Raw genomic sequence first — 17386 nt, 5'->3', positions numbered from 1 at the left:
GTTTCCTCGCAGATGTTTTTATTAACTAACTAGGTTACATGAAGCTCAAATACTTTGGCCACCTAATGAGAAGGAAGGACTCCCTGGAGAAGAGCCTCATGCTGGGAACGATGGAGGGCAAAAGAAGAAGAAGGGGACGACAGAAGATGAGGTGGCTGGAAGGAGTCACCGAAGCAGTCAGCGTGAGCTTCAGTGGACTCCAGAGGATGGTGGAGGACAGGAAGGCCTGGAGGAACATGGTCCATGGGGTCACAATGGGTCAGACACGACTTCGCAACTAACAACAACAACCAGGTTACATTATCAGTATTAGAAGAGAATGGAGTTTGATTCCTGTTTATATTACAAATGGTTTGGTTAGAAGAGAATATTTGTAGTTCAGGGTCGAAATGAGGGAACTCTTTGAGCTTGGTTGCTTTCTTGCCAACATTTTCTTACCAGCACACTGGTGAGATTACCAAGTTTGGCAACGAAACGTCTGCAAGAAAACCACCAAGCTCAGAGAGGACCAAGGACCCCATTTTCCCTTCTGCGTTCGCACACAGAATCCGGGCACGCAAAGCATGGCTGCATACTGCATTCAGTTTTGGTCGCCACGATGTAAAAAAGAACTGGAGACTCTAGAAAGAGTGCAGAGAAGAGCAACAAAGAGGATTAGGGGACTGGAGGCTAAAACATATGAAGAACGGTTGCAGGAACTGGGTATGTCTAGTTTAATAGAAAGAAGGACTAGGGGAGACATGATAGCATTGTTCCAATATCTCAGGGGTTGCCACAAAGAAGAGGGAGTCAAACTATTTTCCAAAGCACCTGAGGACAGGACAAGAAGTAATGGGTGGAAACTAATGAAGGAGAGAAGAAACCTAGAACCAAGGAGAAATTTCCTGACAGTTCGAACAATGAACCAGTGGAACAGCTTGCCTCCAGAAGTTGTGAATGCTCCGACCCTGAAGTTTTTAAGAAGAGATTGGAGAACCATTTGTCTGAAATGATAGAGTTTCCTGTCTAGGCAGGGGGTTGGACTAGAAGACCTCCAAGGTCCCTTCCAACTCTCTTATTCTATTCTATTCTATATCTCCACCCATCGCTCTTTCCAGCCTAAGTATTTCTCTTTGCAACTTCCTCTCTTGGGGGCAACTTCTAAATTTCACACGTCCCTTCAGATAAATAACCCCTTGTTTTAAAAAACCAGCAACTTTGCTGGAAAAAAAAGCACCATTGGAGGCCCTGAGCTTGCAAATTTCTCCATGCTTAACTGCCTTGCTAAATCATTTATTTTGTGCAGCCTTTTTTTTAAAGGCAATTCCAGGAAGAAGGGAAAAAAACCCATAAAGCAGATTTATCACAAAACCTTGTCCTCCCATCAACCTTCTTCAAATCGGTACATATATTTCTCTGATTATTAATTAACACGAAGAGAGAAGGAGTTTTGCGTTTTTTAACCTCTGCTTCTCTGTCTTTCCCTTCCTTGTTCTTCAAAATTAAGCCTTCCTCGTGTTTCACTGTTTTATGAGCCGTGGGAGTAGTTTTGATCCTGAGTTCCCCACTGAGTAACTACTAGTAGTACAACCACAATTGAGCCCAACATTCTCTTGCTAAGCGACTGTAGGTTCATTTGACTTACAACAGTTCATTTAGTGACAGTTTAAAGTTACAACAGCATTTTAAAAAGTTAAAACGTCCCCATGATCATGCAATCAAAATTCAGAACAAATGAACAAATGTTTTATTTTAGCAACAGAAATTTGGGTTCAGTTCTAGGCTGCATCAACGGAGGGAGAGATTCAGGATCACGCGAAGTGTTGATACCACTTTATAAGGCCTTAGTAAGGCCACACTTGGAATAATTGCATCCAGTTTTGGTCACCACGATGTAGAAAAGATGTGGAGACTCTGGAAAGAGTGCAGAGAAGAGCAAGAAAGAGGATTAGGGGACTGGAGGCTAAAACATATGAAGAACGGTTGCAGGAACTGGGTATGTCTAGTTTAATAGAAAGAAGGACTAGGGGAGACAGGAGAGCAGTATTCCAATATTTGAAGGGATGTCCCAAAGGGGAGGGGGTCAACATATTCTCCAAAGCACCTGAGGGCAGGACAAGAAACAATGGAGGGAAATTAATCAAGGAGAGAAGCAACCTGGAACTAAGGAGAAATTTCCTGACAGTTAGAACAATTACTCAGTGGAACAACTTGCCTCCAGAGGTTGTGAATGCCCCAACACTGGAAGTTATTTTTTTTTTTAATAAAAAATTTTTATTGGTTTTTCAACATTTATAGGGAAAAGGGTAAATGGACAGGTATACAAATTTTGGCAGTTGCAAAATGTGGCAGGCGTCCCTCCCTCCATACTCATAGTATACATTTATATATAATGCATTGGTATATAATTGATTACAATCAGCATATTAGTTCTATTACTAAATTCAATCAGATTAGACATTACAGTATAAAATCCAGATATAATTCCATTATCACTTTCGGTCAGTTTATAATAATATGATTTTCTTGTTTATTTTTGTGATCTGAGTCTTCTTGCTATTGCCCCATCTCCCTCCACTGGCAGAGCTCTGGCCCCTCCCGTGTCCTGTGTGTCCGTTGTAGTGTCTTGTGTTTTTTCTAGGAGTGTTTTGTTTTTTTCCATAAAGGCCTGCGCCTCTATGGGTGAATTGATTCTGATTCTTGTCTCCTCCCAGAATATCAGCATACCTTCATGCATCAACCATCTAAACCACACCCCTTTCTGGTATAATTTATTCGCTAATTGCGAATAATTCTTCCTTTTTTCTCTAATCTTCTTAGGGATCTGCTTCAGAATGGTTATCTCCATATCATGGTATGTCAATGCTTGCCCCCTTTGTACACCCAGAATTTCATCTCTTGTGCTTTTTCTAAGAAATTTAATGTGAACCTCCCTAGGTACATTGTGTGTTCTAGCATAAGCTGAGTTCACTCTATAAACCAGGTCTATATCCCACCCCGTCTGTTGTTTTTCTTTGTGTGTGTAGTCAGCCAGGATGTTTGTCATGATGTCCTTTATGTTTTCCCCATCTTCTTCTATAACATTTTGAAATCTAAGGTAATAGGACATTCTCTCAAATTCTATTTTCATCTGTTGGATGTCAAGATCTTTGTTCCCTTTCTGCACAGCTTCTACCCCCCCCCCTCACCTCCTCCACCCCCCCTTCCACAAGATGCAGTCTTTGTGAGTTCTTATATATTTGGGCTTGATTTTCTTTAATTTCTTCTTTCATTTCCCTTAGCTGTTTCTTGATTTCCTCCTGGCCCTGTAGAATTTGTTGAAGCATTTGTTGAAAGTCCATCTCTGTAGTCTTAGGTTGCATCAGTTCTGATATCTTTGACTGTGTGGCTGGACTGGATGTTGCGGATGTTGGAGCAGAAGTGGCAAAGCCAGGTTTTCCAGGAGGTGGTCTTTTAGATGCCATCCTTTATAACGTTAAAAGTTCAGTCCATATATAAGATAGACAGTTAGAAAAGAAGGGTAGCCAGGTGAGTCTCGGGAGCAGAAGAGCCAGGCAGAAGAGAGTCTCTCTAATAAGTCTGGCAGTAGATAGAAAATTTCCCCTAGGAAGTTTAAAAAATACCAATCCACAAGAGATTCCTCTGGGAGACACGGAGACAAAGACCGGAAGCCTGAATTTTAAAGGTGGAGTCAGGTTTCACAGTTCATAAAGACAACGGAAGTGTGCCATCTTGCCCTGCCAGTTTTGGGCACAGAGGCATAACAAAGTTTTAAAAAGTTCCAAAAGTCCTCAAATCACAGTAATATGTAGAAATAAGTTGAAGAGAAAATCATCTCAGCCTGGGTGAGGCTTCATTCGTTGGCTCTCCCCCCTCCTCCTTCCCCGGGGGCTGAGAGCAGAATTGTTCCTCGCCGCTTGTCCAAGGGGGGGGGAACCCCCCTCCCTCCAGCCGCGCCTCCAAAATGCTCCGAAAGTAAAAATCTTTTTAAAAAGCTGAATAGTTCTTCATGCAAAGTAGGGAATGAAGAGAGAAGCAACCTCACCGCACTGCAGCCGCTTCCTTCTATTGTTGCATTCTCCAGCCGGCTTATAGCGAGGCGCGAGGCGCAGAAACGCGAAGCGCCCTCCGAGCTTGCTCCCCGGTGCCTTGGGCGCACGAGAGACCTCCCGCCGGCCGCCGCCGCTGCAGGAGTCCTCCGCGATGCCGCCCCTCCGGCAGGACCCCTCTGCGGGGTGTCCTGTGCCCCCCAAGGAGTGGGGAAGCCCACTGGGGAGCCGGAGCGGGCAAAGAGCTGCCCGTCGCCGCCGCCGCCGGAACCGGAACTGACACTGGAAGTTTTTAAGAAGAGATTGGATAACCATTTGTCTGAAGTGGTGTAAGATTTCCTGCCTAAGCAGGGGGTTGGACTAGAAGACCTCTGAGGTCCCGTCCAACTCTATTATTCTATGATGAATTGTGGTTGGTTAAGACTCGGGGAGCTTACAAGGCAATAAAAATAGACATATAAAAACAATTATGAAGAGTGAAAGATTTTACCTTTCAATTGAGCTTGGGGGCAAGAGTAATAAACACATTAGATTCACATTCAAACCAGACACCCTTGAAAATGTTACTCCTAATACTTCTACCCAGATTCACTCGATAAGGAGATGGGCGGCATCTAAATTTAATAAATAAATAAACAAATTCCCTGTCTGAACCAATTTTAAAAGATTATGTACACTATGCCGTTTAATGTGAGCATCCTAGACCAAGCCAAATCCCAAAATGCCAAGGAATTCCTGGAGACAAAGCTGAGAATTCCCCAGGCATCAACAGGCAGATAGAGATCCAACAACACCTACATACATCAGCAAGCTAAAAAGAAAACAAAAAGACTAAAGAAACCTCCTGCTGGCAATCAACATCCAGTTGAGCAGAGATTGACATGAAGAGTAACTTTAGACCAACAATCAAGCAGTAAGCCATAGCCCAGGCATGTCCAAAGTGCGGCCCGGGGGCCAAATATGGCCCTTTTTCAAATTTCAAGCGGCCCGCAACCTCTTCTCCCCACTGGAGTTATTTGTTTAGTCTTTCATAAAATACTGTATTTTTCGAAGTATAAAGATGCATCTTTTTCCCCTCAAAAAAGAGGCTAAAAATCTGGGTGCATCTTATACACTGAATACAGCATTTTTTGCCTCCCAAAACTCTGCCCCCTTCACCAAAATGGCTGTGCATAGCCTTTTGGAGGTTTTCAGAGTGCTCCTGGGGTCTGTGGAGGGCATAAATGAGCAAAAAACGGGCCATTTTTTGCTCAACTTTGCCCCCCCCCTACCCCCCAGGAGCACTCTAGAAGCCTCTTAAAGGCTATTCATGCCCTTTAAAAAATAGGCCCATTTTTGTGGGAGAGTGCAAAAACTTTTTTTTTAATTTGCCTCTTCATAATCTTGGTGCGTCTTATACTCCGAAAAATGCGGTAGTTAATTCGCATTTAATGTTAAGGGTTCAAAGAATGTCAGGCTGAATGATCGGCCCCACACATTTTCACCTCACCAAATCTGGCCCTCCTCGCAAAAAGTTTGGACACCCCTGCCATAGCCCAATCAAGGAACTACCATTTCAGACAATGCAACAGCAAACAACAGTCTAATCAGAATCAGAATAGAATAGAGCTGGAAGGGATCTTCAAGGTCTTCTAATCCAAACCTCTGCTCAGGCAGAAGACCCTATACCATTTCAGACAAGTGTCTAATTTCTTCTCAAAAACCTCCAGTGATGATTCATCCACAGCTTCTGGTGGCAAGCTGTTCCACTGGTTAATTGTCCTCACTGTTGAGAAGTTTCTCCTTAATTCCAAGTTGCTTCTCTCTCTGATGAGATTCCATCCATTATTTCTCATCTTGTCTTCTGGTGCTTTGGAGAATAAGTTGACTCCCTCCTCTTTGGGGCAGCCCATCAAACATTAGAACCCTGCTATCATGTCCCCCCAAGTCCTTCGTTTCCCTAGACGAGGCAAATGCAAATCCTGCGACTGTTGTTCGTGTGTGTTTTTGTCTCCAGGTCTTTAATCGTCTTAGTTGTGTCTCTTCTTTGCACTTTTTCCAAAGCCTCAGCATCTTTTTCGTAATGGGTGACCAAAAATGGAGGCAGTATTCAGTTTGATCAAGGAATCATCAAGGACACCCCTGTCAGTACTGACAGGGCAAGTCACTAGTCTCTAAAGAGACAGCAAACCCCAGTCCCTTCAAGCATTGATGAAGTTACCTAGTTGGGTCGTGAGATGTCTGCGCAAAAACAACCACCCTCAGAGAGCACCAAGGACCTCACATTCCTCCTCCTCCTCCTCCTCCTCCTCCTCCTCCTCCTCTTTTCTTCAAATCCCACTCCCTTCTAGCACTGATGATGTTACCTAGGCGGGTCGTGAAATGTCTGTGAGAAAACAACCAATCTCAGAGAGCCTCAAGGATCCCACTGTTCAACCTTGAGCTACAAATATTCTTTTCTATCAGTTCAGGGATGTAATTTCTAGAAATTCTGGGGGGAAAGCAGATCCTGCAAGAATAAGAGAGCTTGTATCCACCAATTTTAGCAAGGGAGCCCTGCCAAGTCTGTTTGTGGGGAGCAAATGCTGGAACCAGCAGGACAAAATCGGATGCCATGAATGGAATATTCCTGTTGAGCGTTAACTATGCAGAAGGCCAGGACTTTTTTTCTTTTTAAAAAAAGAAGAAGAAGCATGTTGGTTTTCTCCCCAAGCAGCTGCATGGCTTCCTGGATAATATTGTTATTATTTTTAATTGAGTCACTCCGTTGATATCTAATTTCATCAACAGCTTCTTTTTTGCTTTACTGGTTTGTGATTTTTGTTCCTGGAACACAGCAGTGAAAGGCAAAAAGAGCCAGAGGCAAGGATGTGTGGACTGCCGTGGTGAATTTTTTTTTTTTTTCTTCCCCAAGTGATTTTGATAAAGATTTTATTAAAGCAAGATAAAACAGGAACGGAAACCAAAACTGAAGAAGTTAAAAGAAAGGAAAAGAGGGAGGGAGGAAGTCAGGAAGGGAAAGAGAGAGTGTGGGACAAAAGGAAGGGATGGAGGGATGAGGAAAGAAAGAAAAGAAAGAAAAGAAAGAAAGAGAGGGAGGGAGGGAGGGAGGGAGGAAGAAAGGAAAGAAAGAAAAAGAAAAGAAAGAGAGTGAGGGTGGAAGACAGATGTAGGGAGGGAGGAAGATGGATGGAAGACGGAGAGAGGGAGGAAAAGGGAGAGTGCAGGACAAAAGGGAGGGAGGAAGGGAGGAAGAAAGACAGATGTAGGGAGGGATGGCTGAAGGGAGGGAGGGAGGGAGGAAGACAGGAAGAAAGGGAGGAAGTCAGGATGGAAAATGGAGGGAAGGAGGGAGGGAGGGAGGAGTTTCTAAATGTTTCAGGCCAGTTCTATAACAACCAAGTCATTGTAGTCATCAAAAGTTAAATCCAGAAATGTTAGACAATTCCTAGAAGCCTGGCAGACAAACCAAGCCATCAACGGGCACATAGGGATAAATAACATTTATGCACCATTTGAGAGAGACAATCCAAAAGCTAAAAAGGCAACAAAAAGACCGAAACGCCTTCTCTCCACCAGTCAACTCCCAGATGAACTCCCAGATCAACAGCAGGACAAATACCAGGCCAACAATTCAGCAGTAAACAGTACAGAATGATAGATTAAAAACATGTCAACACAGATGGATACGTTGTTAAAAAACAGTGTAATCAAGGAATCACCATGACTGAGACTCCCACCAACACTGAGAGGGCAGTGAGAAAACCCCATTCCTTTCTAAAACTGATGATGTCACCTAGTTGGGTAAAGAAATGTCTTCTGGAAAACAACCAAGCTAACAGACCACCAAGGACTTCACGATTTTGGCAGCAGCCAAAAAAGCTAATGCAATCCTTGGTTGCATAAACAGAGGCATAAAAGCAATATCACATGAATCCTTAGTAAGGCCACACTTGGAATACTGCGTCCAGTTTTGGTCGACACATTACCAAAAAGGCATTGAGACTTTTGGAGAAACTGCAAAGAAGAGCAACTAAGCCGATTAAAGGCCAGGAGACAAAACATAGGAAGAACAGTTGCAGGAATTGGGTTTGGCTAATCTAGAGAAAAGAAGGATGAAGGGGGAACATGGTAGCAGTATTTCACTATTTGATGGGTTGCCACAAAGAAGAGGGGGTCAACCATCCAAAACACCAAAGGGCAAGACAAGAAGCAATGGATGGAAACTAATCAAGGGGAGAAGCAACCTGGAATTAAAGAGAAACTTCCTAAGAGTGAGGACAATTATAACCAATGGAACAGCTTGCCTCCAGAAGTTGTGGTTGAACACTGGAGAAAGGACTGGATAACCCATCTGGAATGGTAAAGGTTCTTCTGCTTGAGCAGGAAGTTGGACTAGAAGACCTCCAATGTCTCTTCCAGCCCTGTTCTGGCTGATTGAATTCTTAATTTAAAAGGGACTCAGAATCCAAAAGTGGTATCCACCTCTCTCTATATTCTAAAATAGTCGAGTCTTATATCTCAGTCAAGAATCCTGTCTCCTTATTGGCCAGACTCAATTTATCTATATATATATATATAAGGCAAATACCACCCACTCATCACAAAATCTCCAGAATCGTAAAGCCTACAAACTTGAAATTTGGCGCCTATGTTCCTCTTGGCTTCTAGGTGCTCACTAAGAAAGAATTTTTTGAAATGGCCATCAGATCATTAATATTTCTTTTACAGTATTATATTAACACGCTCTGATGCTAAGGAGTTAGACGTTCTACTGCCCCTCCCCACCTGAAAGGAACTCTGTTCCAACTGCCAGTTGCCTTATATCAACACGCTGTGGTGGTAAGGAGTTACACATTCTACAGGGAGCTTCAAGCTTTAAGTATCAAGCCCGATCACATAGTTTCATAATGAAGCATGGGTATTCATATAGTATCAAATAAGGGAGAGATGGAAAATAAAAGGAATCCTAAAAGAAAACCTAAAATCTTCAACGTCATCTATCTTTTCTAATGTCATTCAGCACCTTGTCAATTCCCAGGATCCCACATCACCATGTAAATCTCTCCTTTGACTGACCTTGCCTGCCTCTTTCATTGAAAGCTGATCTGAAGGCAACATTTGGATATGAGAAGAGATGTCCATCAGCATCAATTTTGCCATGGATCTCAAGAACATCTAAGCCAGGGACTCCTCTGGAGTAGTGGAAGGTTATAAAAATGGTACACGACTTCCCAGCAAATAGTTGAGGCAGCTTACTCCAAAAAGGGTACAGTGCAGTGAGCCACCTGTATATTGGGGAAACAAAACAACCACTTCACAAACGCATGGCACAACATAGGAGAACAAACCCATCAGGAATAGATTCAGCAGTCCATCTGCATTGAAAAGACAAAGGCCGCTCTTTGGAAGACAGCAAAGTCCACATTTTGGACAGAGAGGACCGCTGGTTTGAAACAGGGGTCAAAGAGGCCATCTGTGTCAAAACTGAACAGCCCCTTTTCAAAAGAGGGGGAGGGATACGACATCATCTATCTCTAGTCAACATCACGGTCCTTTCACCAAGAAGGCTCCACACCCATTTGCACCACTCAGCTGACCCTGAGGACACAGACAAACCTCCAGGTGGCCTCAAGGACCCTCTGAAAGGATGCAAATGACCGGCTGTCTGCAAGGAGTATCAATCCTTCCCTTCCCCACCATCCAGTCAGAGCTGAAGAAGCTTCTGGCTGAGAAGCAAAACATCTTCCAAGAAAAGCCAGAAAGTCCAGTTGCCTCCTGAAAAAGCACCTTTGGGACTGCTAGTTCTGTAGTTATGGTTTCCCTTTGCTTCTTTCCTATTAAAGTAGGGAAGCCTAGGTGGGAACGTGTGAGCGTCCATTTGAACATGTAGATGGAGGAGGTTTTTTGCCAGCTCTTTACAGTAGAAGACCTTGTCAGTTGTCTAAGAAAACAACGAGAATTATTCCTATATGATGTGCTGTTCAACGGGGACTCCTAATGCATCCCACTCAAATTCCTTTCTGGTAGGAAATGTGTTTGCTTTTGACAAGGAATGAAAACAGAGTCAGAACGATGGACTCTTCCCACCCGATTGTGGTGCGTCTGAGATTGCAGTGGTTGAGAAAATTGATACATACAGGCAGTCCTTGACCTACGACCATAAATGTCCCTGCCACATTGTCGTAAAAAGGGTTGCTTATATAACCCAACAGCTCCCAATCTTTTGGGTACCAGGAACCGATTCCATGGAGAGAGGTTTTTCCACAGTGGTGGGTACTAGATCCCGTTGCAACCAGTATGCTGCAACGGGGCCCAGCATTTGCCACATGCACATGTGCAGCATGTGTCCAGTGTGCGCATTCATACTTACCTCTCACAATGCTCCAGCTGCTCGGTGGAGCATTGCGCATACACCGTACACTCGGTGCATGTGAGCAAAATGCCTGATCGGCTCAAATACAGGTAAGAAGGGCGGGCGGGCAGGTGGGCCCTCCGGAGCACCATACCGGAACGGTACCTGCTGCTCCCAGCAAGCACCGGTAGGCCTGTACTGGGGCGTACCGGTCGTATCCCACGACTGTTTTTCTGCAAACCAGAGGAGGGCATAATTTTACATGCTGTCCAGGCGTGGGTTTCCACATTTTTTACTACCGGTTCGGTGGGCGTGGCTAAGTGGGGGGGCATGTGACTGAGTGGGTGTGGACAACTTGACATCACTCACACCCACACCCACTCAGTGACATATCCCCCCACTTAGCCATGCCCACCAAACCAGCAAAAAAGAAGCCTCGCTTTCCCTGCTGCCACCAAATGGTCCGTGTTGTCCCCCTACGGACTGACATCACAGGAGGGAAGGAAAGAAGCCAGTCTTGGGAAAGACCTTCCCTCCCCCCTCCAGAGAGCCCATGCGTAGGGAGAGGAGGCGGGCTGGTTTGAACATGGGCAGGTGGTTTTTGGCCGGTGTTCTTCACTCTTTGGGGTGCCCTTAGTGGCAGGGGGCTGCTTTATCATGTGTCTCCTTCCTCACTCAGCTGCTATCTCGGGGATGCCACCAGGGCAAGCGAGGGAAGGAGAGGGGCCGGAGAAAGAAAGGAGGTGCGCGATAGCATAGGGTGAAGGCGCTCCCCTTCACTCCCTTACTGCTCATCGCGGCAATGCTAGATGGAGCATTGGAGGCGAGGCCGGTTCCACCTGCTCACCCGCCAGTCCATCACTGTCCTGGCTGGCTGCCCAACTGACCAGGCGGGGCCCGGATTGCAGCCAGTGGGGGGAGCACCCTGCCAGCAGAGGCTCCGCCTAGACAGTGAAGGAAGGGTGCCATGGCAGGGGAGGCTGGTTGTCCCCCAAGCCGACTCTCAGAGGAAGGAGGCAGGGATGCCAGCCCAGGGCTCGCTCCCTTACCCCCATTCTGGATTGTCCTGACTGGCTGCCCCCTGCTTTCCTGGCTGGCAGCCTAGCTGATCAGGTGAAAGGTGAGCGAGGATCACCCGCAGCATTTTTTCCCGCAGGTGGAAAAAGTGCTGAAAGCTCACACACCCTGCCCCTCCATGCCTGCCACAGGGAGGGGTGGCTGCAATGTCAGCGGCTTCGGCAGATGCTAGCCAATGGGGAGAGGGGTTTGCTAGTGCAAATGCTTACCTGTGTGTATGCAGGAGGGGGCAGTTCTGTGGACGCATGTGGCGAAGGCGAGGCAGGGTGAGCATCAGAATGAGTTGGTGTGGGGGCATGGCCAGCCAGCCATCACTACTGTTTCAGCAACCCATGCCCAATCACCACTACCAGTTCTCCTGAACCAGTCCAAACTGGGAGCCACCCACTTCTTGTGCTGCCTGCTTCCCACGGACTGGGCTTCTCTTGTTTGCGTGGCCCGGTTTCTAGCATGCTGTAGCCCAATGCCGGTTCACGGCCCGGGGTCGGAGACCCCCTGATATAACCAACCCAAATGTATGACCTTTTTTGGTGGCGGTCATTCAGCAAATGGCGTATTGTTAACCCATTGTTCACTAGGCTGCAGTTTTGCCAAAAACTGGAAATAAGTGAAGGTTTTCAGGAAAACCTCCTTAAGACGTGATTGTGTGACCATCAGATGCTGTAAACGGCCATAAAAATAGTCATGTTTCTGAGTGTCCAAAGGTTGATTGTGTAGTTTTGGAGGGGTTCTGACTGTCGTAACTTTGAATCTGGGTCCGAAGTAGCTTAAAGGTAGGTTCGTTGAAACTTTGAATAGTCACTAAGGAATGGGTCGTAAGTCGAGGCCTACCTAGAGACAAAAATATATATTTCCTCTTAGCTGAACAGGTCTATGATTGAGAAAATAATTTGGGAGGAAGATGATGTTGACTTGTTTAACATGAGCTACTGGCTCCAGGGATGACTTTGGAGGTGGGACAGGTAGGAACAAATTCAATATGGCGGCCATAACCAAATGTCAATCACTTGAAGCCCTGCCCCATTTTAGATACAGTCACCTGTAAAAGATACGGTCGCCTTCCATCATGTGATCAGAGCCACCATCCCATCCAGGGACGTCCCCGAACAGGGTGAGAACGTTAGTGATTACAATTCGTGATTTCTGTGACGATGCAGATAAAGATTCAAGATCTCAACACTCAAGTCATCTTCTCGTCAGTTTTAGACCACGTCACATCCTGAAGATTCAGTAGAACCAAGGGGGTCTTTCCCTGCAGGGGGCAATTCCTGGACCCTTTTCAGAACACAGCTCCCGGGGTGTCCATAGAGAAGTCAACAATTCAAGATGGCAACCGCAGTCATTCAATCATAGTTCCCTTCCCCCCTTCATTTCTAATATGTATGGCATGATTGTAATCACGACCTTGATTTTTTTTTCCACCTCCAAATTGCAAACACCCCTGGCAGTTTCCCCCAAGGGGAATGTTTCCTGCCACCTTGAGGTGGGAGAGACATAAAAATATTAGTGTGCGCCTTAAAATAGGTTTAACATAGTTGTTGTTTTCTGTTCTTTTCCATGTGCTGGAATCTCTAATTTGGCCTCCAAATCCATAATACAATCCTGGTCCCTCCATTTGTCACCCCCATGCAATCCACCCAGCCATCAAGGTTCACCTGTACCCATGATGGCGAATCTATGGCACGCATGCCACAGGTGCCACGCAGAGCCATTTCTCCGGAGGGTGAAAAACTGCCCAATATACAAACTGGAATTTCGGGAACGGACTTCCGGTGTGTGCATTGGGCAATTTTTCGCCCTCCGGAGGCTTCGGGGAAGCTGCTGGAAGGAGAAAAATAGCCCAACAGGCAACCTAGAAATCCATTCCTGAACTTCCGGTTTGCGTGTTGGACCATTTTTCATCCGTCGCACTCTCCTACAAAGCCTCTGGAATCTGGGGAGGGCGAAAAACCCACCAGAAGTCAGGAAACGGGTCGTTCCAGCCTCCAGAGGGCCTCCGGGGTGTTTGGGAAGGCTGTTTACGCCCTCCCCAGGTTCCAAGAAAGCCATGTGTGGGGCAGCCGGGGGAGGTTCATGGCGCATGCGCAGGGGGAATGGCACGGGGAGGTGGGCCCACGCGTGTGCGTGATAGCATGCGGCATGCTTTTGCACCTGAGGCAAAAAAAGGTTCACCATCACTAGGTGTGATACACCAGTGTTGGCAAACCTTTTCGGCACCAAGTGCCAAAATGGGAGTGCGTGTGTGTGCCGGAAACTGGAAGAGCAGCCACCGGTGTTCATGTACGCACCAGGAAGATGATCTTCCAGTTTTTGGTGCATGCATGCGCACCGGCCACTTGGTCTTCCGGTTTCTGGCCCGCATGTAGGCATGAAAACCAGCTTGCCGGTGCGCATCTGCATGCTGGAAACCGGGAAATCATCGTCCCGGCATGCGCACACCAGGCTTCTGTTCTTCCAGTTTCTGGCACTCCCATGCCTGTGAAGCCCCCCCTGGCCACTGCGCCGGAACCCATAAGATTAACGGGCAATAGCTCGCATGCCCGGAGAGATGGCTCTGCGTGCTACTTCCGGCACGCATGCCAAAAGTTTGCCATCACAGACTTATACAATGGTGGCCTCTACAGATGCTAATCTGCTAATAAAACCACCAGCTCTTTTGGTGTACGAGAACTTGGTGGACCAGTTTTTTGGGGTTGTCCAGACAGTAAGAATGATTGATTAGTGGAAGAGCTTCCTTCCTGGAGTTGTAGGTGCTCCATCGAGGTTTTCAAGAAGGGACTAGACAATCTTTTGTCTGGGATATATTCCTACCTTGAGCAGAGGGTTGGACCAGAAGACCTCCCAGGCCCTTTCCAGCCCTAGGATTCTATGATACTATTCTTCTTCTTCTTTGATTGTTTTATTTAGGAGATTTATTTTGCCGCCTATTCACACGTGGCGACTCGAGGCGGCTTACAAGAATATAAAAACATCACATAAAAAACAATAAAACTAATAAAAGAGAGAATAAATAATACCATGTGTCCCCGAAAATAAGACACGGTCTTATTTACTTTCGACACACACACACCCGAAATAAGCGCTTGGCCTTATTTTGGGGGAGGTCTTATTATTTTTGAGGTGCAGGAGGTGGCGAGTGGGGTCACCTCATGGCTGCTGCTGGGGGTTGCAATATTTTCAGGGGGGCTTATTTTAGCACATGCACTCAAAAGCCCGATTGGGCTTATTATCCGGGGAAGTCTTATTTTCAGGGAAACAAGGTAATAAATGATAAAATAACCCTCTTCCCCTGCGACAATACATCGCACGAGCCATTTGATGGGCTCCATCCCACTCTGGGTTCCCCAGGTCCGCTGGTAGAACCAGGTCTTCACGCCTTCCGGAAGACTGTCAGAGAGGGAGCCATTCTAATCTCAGGGGGGGGGACAATGTTCCAGAGAGAGGGAGCCACCATGGAGAAGGCCCTTCTTCTGGGTCCCACCAGGTGTGTCTCCCTAGGGGATTCCCTGCACAACATTCCCTGCCTCCCTGCTCTGGTGGGTCAGGAAGATGTGTCTGGCAAGAGACGGTCCCTAAGATCACCTGGTGATCTTAAAGCCATGGAGGGATTTAAAGGTGACAATCAGTATCTTGAATTGCCCCCAGAAACAAATTGGTAGCCAATGCAGCTCCCGCAGGAGAGTTGGTACATGTGCACATGCGGTATGCACAAAACCACACGGGCCCTTGCATTTTTCACCCATTGGAGTTTCCAGATGCTTTTCAAGGGCAGCCTCATGTAGAGCGCATTGCAGTAGTCAAGATGGGAAGTGAAATTTATGTTCTAATTTGAGGTGGACACCCCACTACGGCCCATTAAAAGTCCCTCCTGGCAACACTCCTTCCTTCTCTCTTCTGTAAGAATAGCTCCAGCTGAGGACCTGTCCCTTTCAATGACCATCTGGTGGTCCATCTGGCATCTCTCCATTCCTCCACCCCAAAATCAAACTTTTCCATGGCTTGCCTCCCATCCTCCTGTTCCCCCCCAGCTTTCAGTTGAGATGAACGTTCGACCCATTCCATTCCCAACGCTGCTCACCCGAACCCGCCATGACATTGTCAGAAGCTGGAGTTTTCCTGCATCAAGCGCTGGGAGGGGAGAGGGGGCAACTCCTTGTCTCCCCTCCCACCCCCGCTGCCGTTCCATGTTCATCCTTGACGTGATCTAGCATGGGATGGCCCCGTTGCCCCACTTCAGCTGGTTAAATCCTGCACCTTCCTTGTGTTTTGACAGGCTTTGTGAGTTTTGACAATCCTGCTAGCGCCCAAGCGGCCATCCAGGCCATGAATGGCTTCCAGATTGGGATGAAGAGGCTGAAGGTCCAACTGAAAAGGCCAAAGGATGCTAACCGTCCTTATTGAAGAACGGTGGGAAACACTGGATAAGCAAGGTCTAGCACAGGTAACTGCTGGGGGGTGGGGGTGGCCAGGAACATCACCCGTTGTTCCGTAGCATCTCCTGTGTTGTGGACACCCATGACTTTTAACCGCTAAGATTCTACCTTCTAGAACAGGGGTGTCGAACTCGATTTCACCGAGGGGTACATCAGGGTTGTGTTTGATGTCAGGAAGCCGGGGGTGCCTGTGGTGGCACAAGCGCCCTCTGAGTGAAAATGGGCTCTCAAGTTGCGTTTCTGGCTCAGACAGCCTCCTGCAGCCCTCTGTCAGAGAAAATGCAGCTCGAGAGGGGCGGCCACAGCCCTCCTGAGGTCCATTTTCAGCTGCGACAGCTTCCGACAACCCTCTTGCCAGCAAAAACACAGTTCGGGAAGGCCCCCCACAGCCCTCCTAAGCTCCATTTTGGACTGTGACGGCCTCTTGCAACCCTCTGCTGCCGAAAACAGAGCTCAGGAGACCCGCCCAAGTCCCTCATGAGCTCTGTTTTTGCTGGCAGAAGCAACACATGCCGGTCCTTTCCTGTTTCCAGGGCAACCCCATGGGCCAGCACCCCATGGGCCGGATCCAGACCTTGAGTTTGACACCCCTGTTCTAGAACCATTTCTGAAGCACCTCAAGCACTTGACTTTATGGGATCGAGGCATTGCAGTGGGTTTATAGTGAGGGAGATACGAGGCTGGCCTGTTTTTTTTTTTAAATTTCTTTGTGTTTTGTTGCTGTTGTTTGTTTATTAAATTTCTATGCTGCCCATCCCACCTACAAGGGCATTCTGGGCACCTTCCAAAGTATAGAAAATGAGGGGAATGTCATCCACACATTAAAAATGAGCCAATATTAAAAGGCAATTAAAAACTGTACTTAAACCAGGCCTACAAGAGACGAGAGACAGATGGGACAATCTGTCTTTTTATCCCAGGGGTGTCAAACCGAATTTCATTGAGGGCCACATCAGGGTTGTATTCGACCTCGGGGGGATGGTGCGTGTATGTGTGTGGGGTGCGGCCAGGGGTGTGGCCAGGATGGGCGTGGCCAGCTGTACGTCACTCATCAAGGCTCCATTTTTGGCTGCGACAGACTCCTGTAGCCCTTTGCAGCAAAAATAGAGCTCAAGGAGACCTTACACGGCCCGCCTTTCAGGAGTGAAATGCTACTAGTTCGGACCAATTCGCCCGAACCGGTAGTAAAAAAGTGCTACTGGTTCATCCAAACCAGTAGTTCCGACTATCAGCTATGCTACACGCTTTATATCCTGCTTTCTAGCAAATCTAAATTGCATGGCCCAGCTGTCCCCCCATCCCGTCCCCCCGCTGTTCTATTTACCTTTGCAGACTCAGAAAAAGCTTCTTAATCCTCCTTTTTCAGTGCCTCACAGTATCACGAAGCGAACCGGTAGCAAAGCAAACCGGTGGCAGACTTCCGAGCATTTCACCCCTGTTGCCAGGGCTCCATTTTCGGCAGCAGAGGGCTACAGGAGGCTGTCGCAGCTGAAAACAGAGCCCGGGCGGGCCAC

At 47.0% G+C, this 17386-nt stretch overlaps 1 protein-coding gene across 3 annotated transcripts in view; it reads left to right on the top strand.

The window, feature by feature from the left end:
• Positions 1-17386, top strand: part of CELF4 (CUGBP Elav-like family member 4) — a gene marked incomplete at its 5' end in the record, with an annotated part of 811277 nt that overhangs the window by 765897 nt on the left and 27994 nt on the right. For all 3 annotated transcript variants that reach the window (XM_081940919.1, XM_081940921.1, XM_081940920.1), the window contains one exon: positions 15713-15880. In XM_081940919.1, coding sequence (XP_081797045.1) covers positions 15713-15840 — 128 coding nt within the window. In that variant the 3' untranslated portion in view covers positions 15841-15880. The remainder of the gene's footprint in view (positions 1-15712; positions 15881-17386) is intronic.

The sequence above is a fragment of the Natrix helvetica genome (assembly GCF_964273705.1).
Source record: "Natrix helvetica genome assembly, chromosome: 2".
Classification (NCBI taxonomy): domain Eukaryota; kingdom Metazoa; phylum Chordata; class Lepidosauria; order Squamata; family Natricidae; genus Natrix; species Natrix helvetica.
Note: the sequence above shows the minus strand (reverse complement) of the source record. Positions and strands in the feature narration are given on the sequence as shown.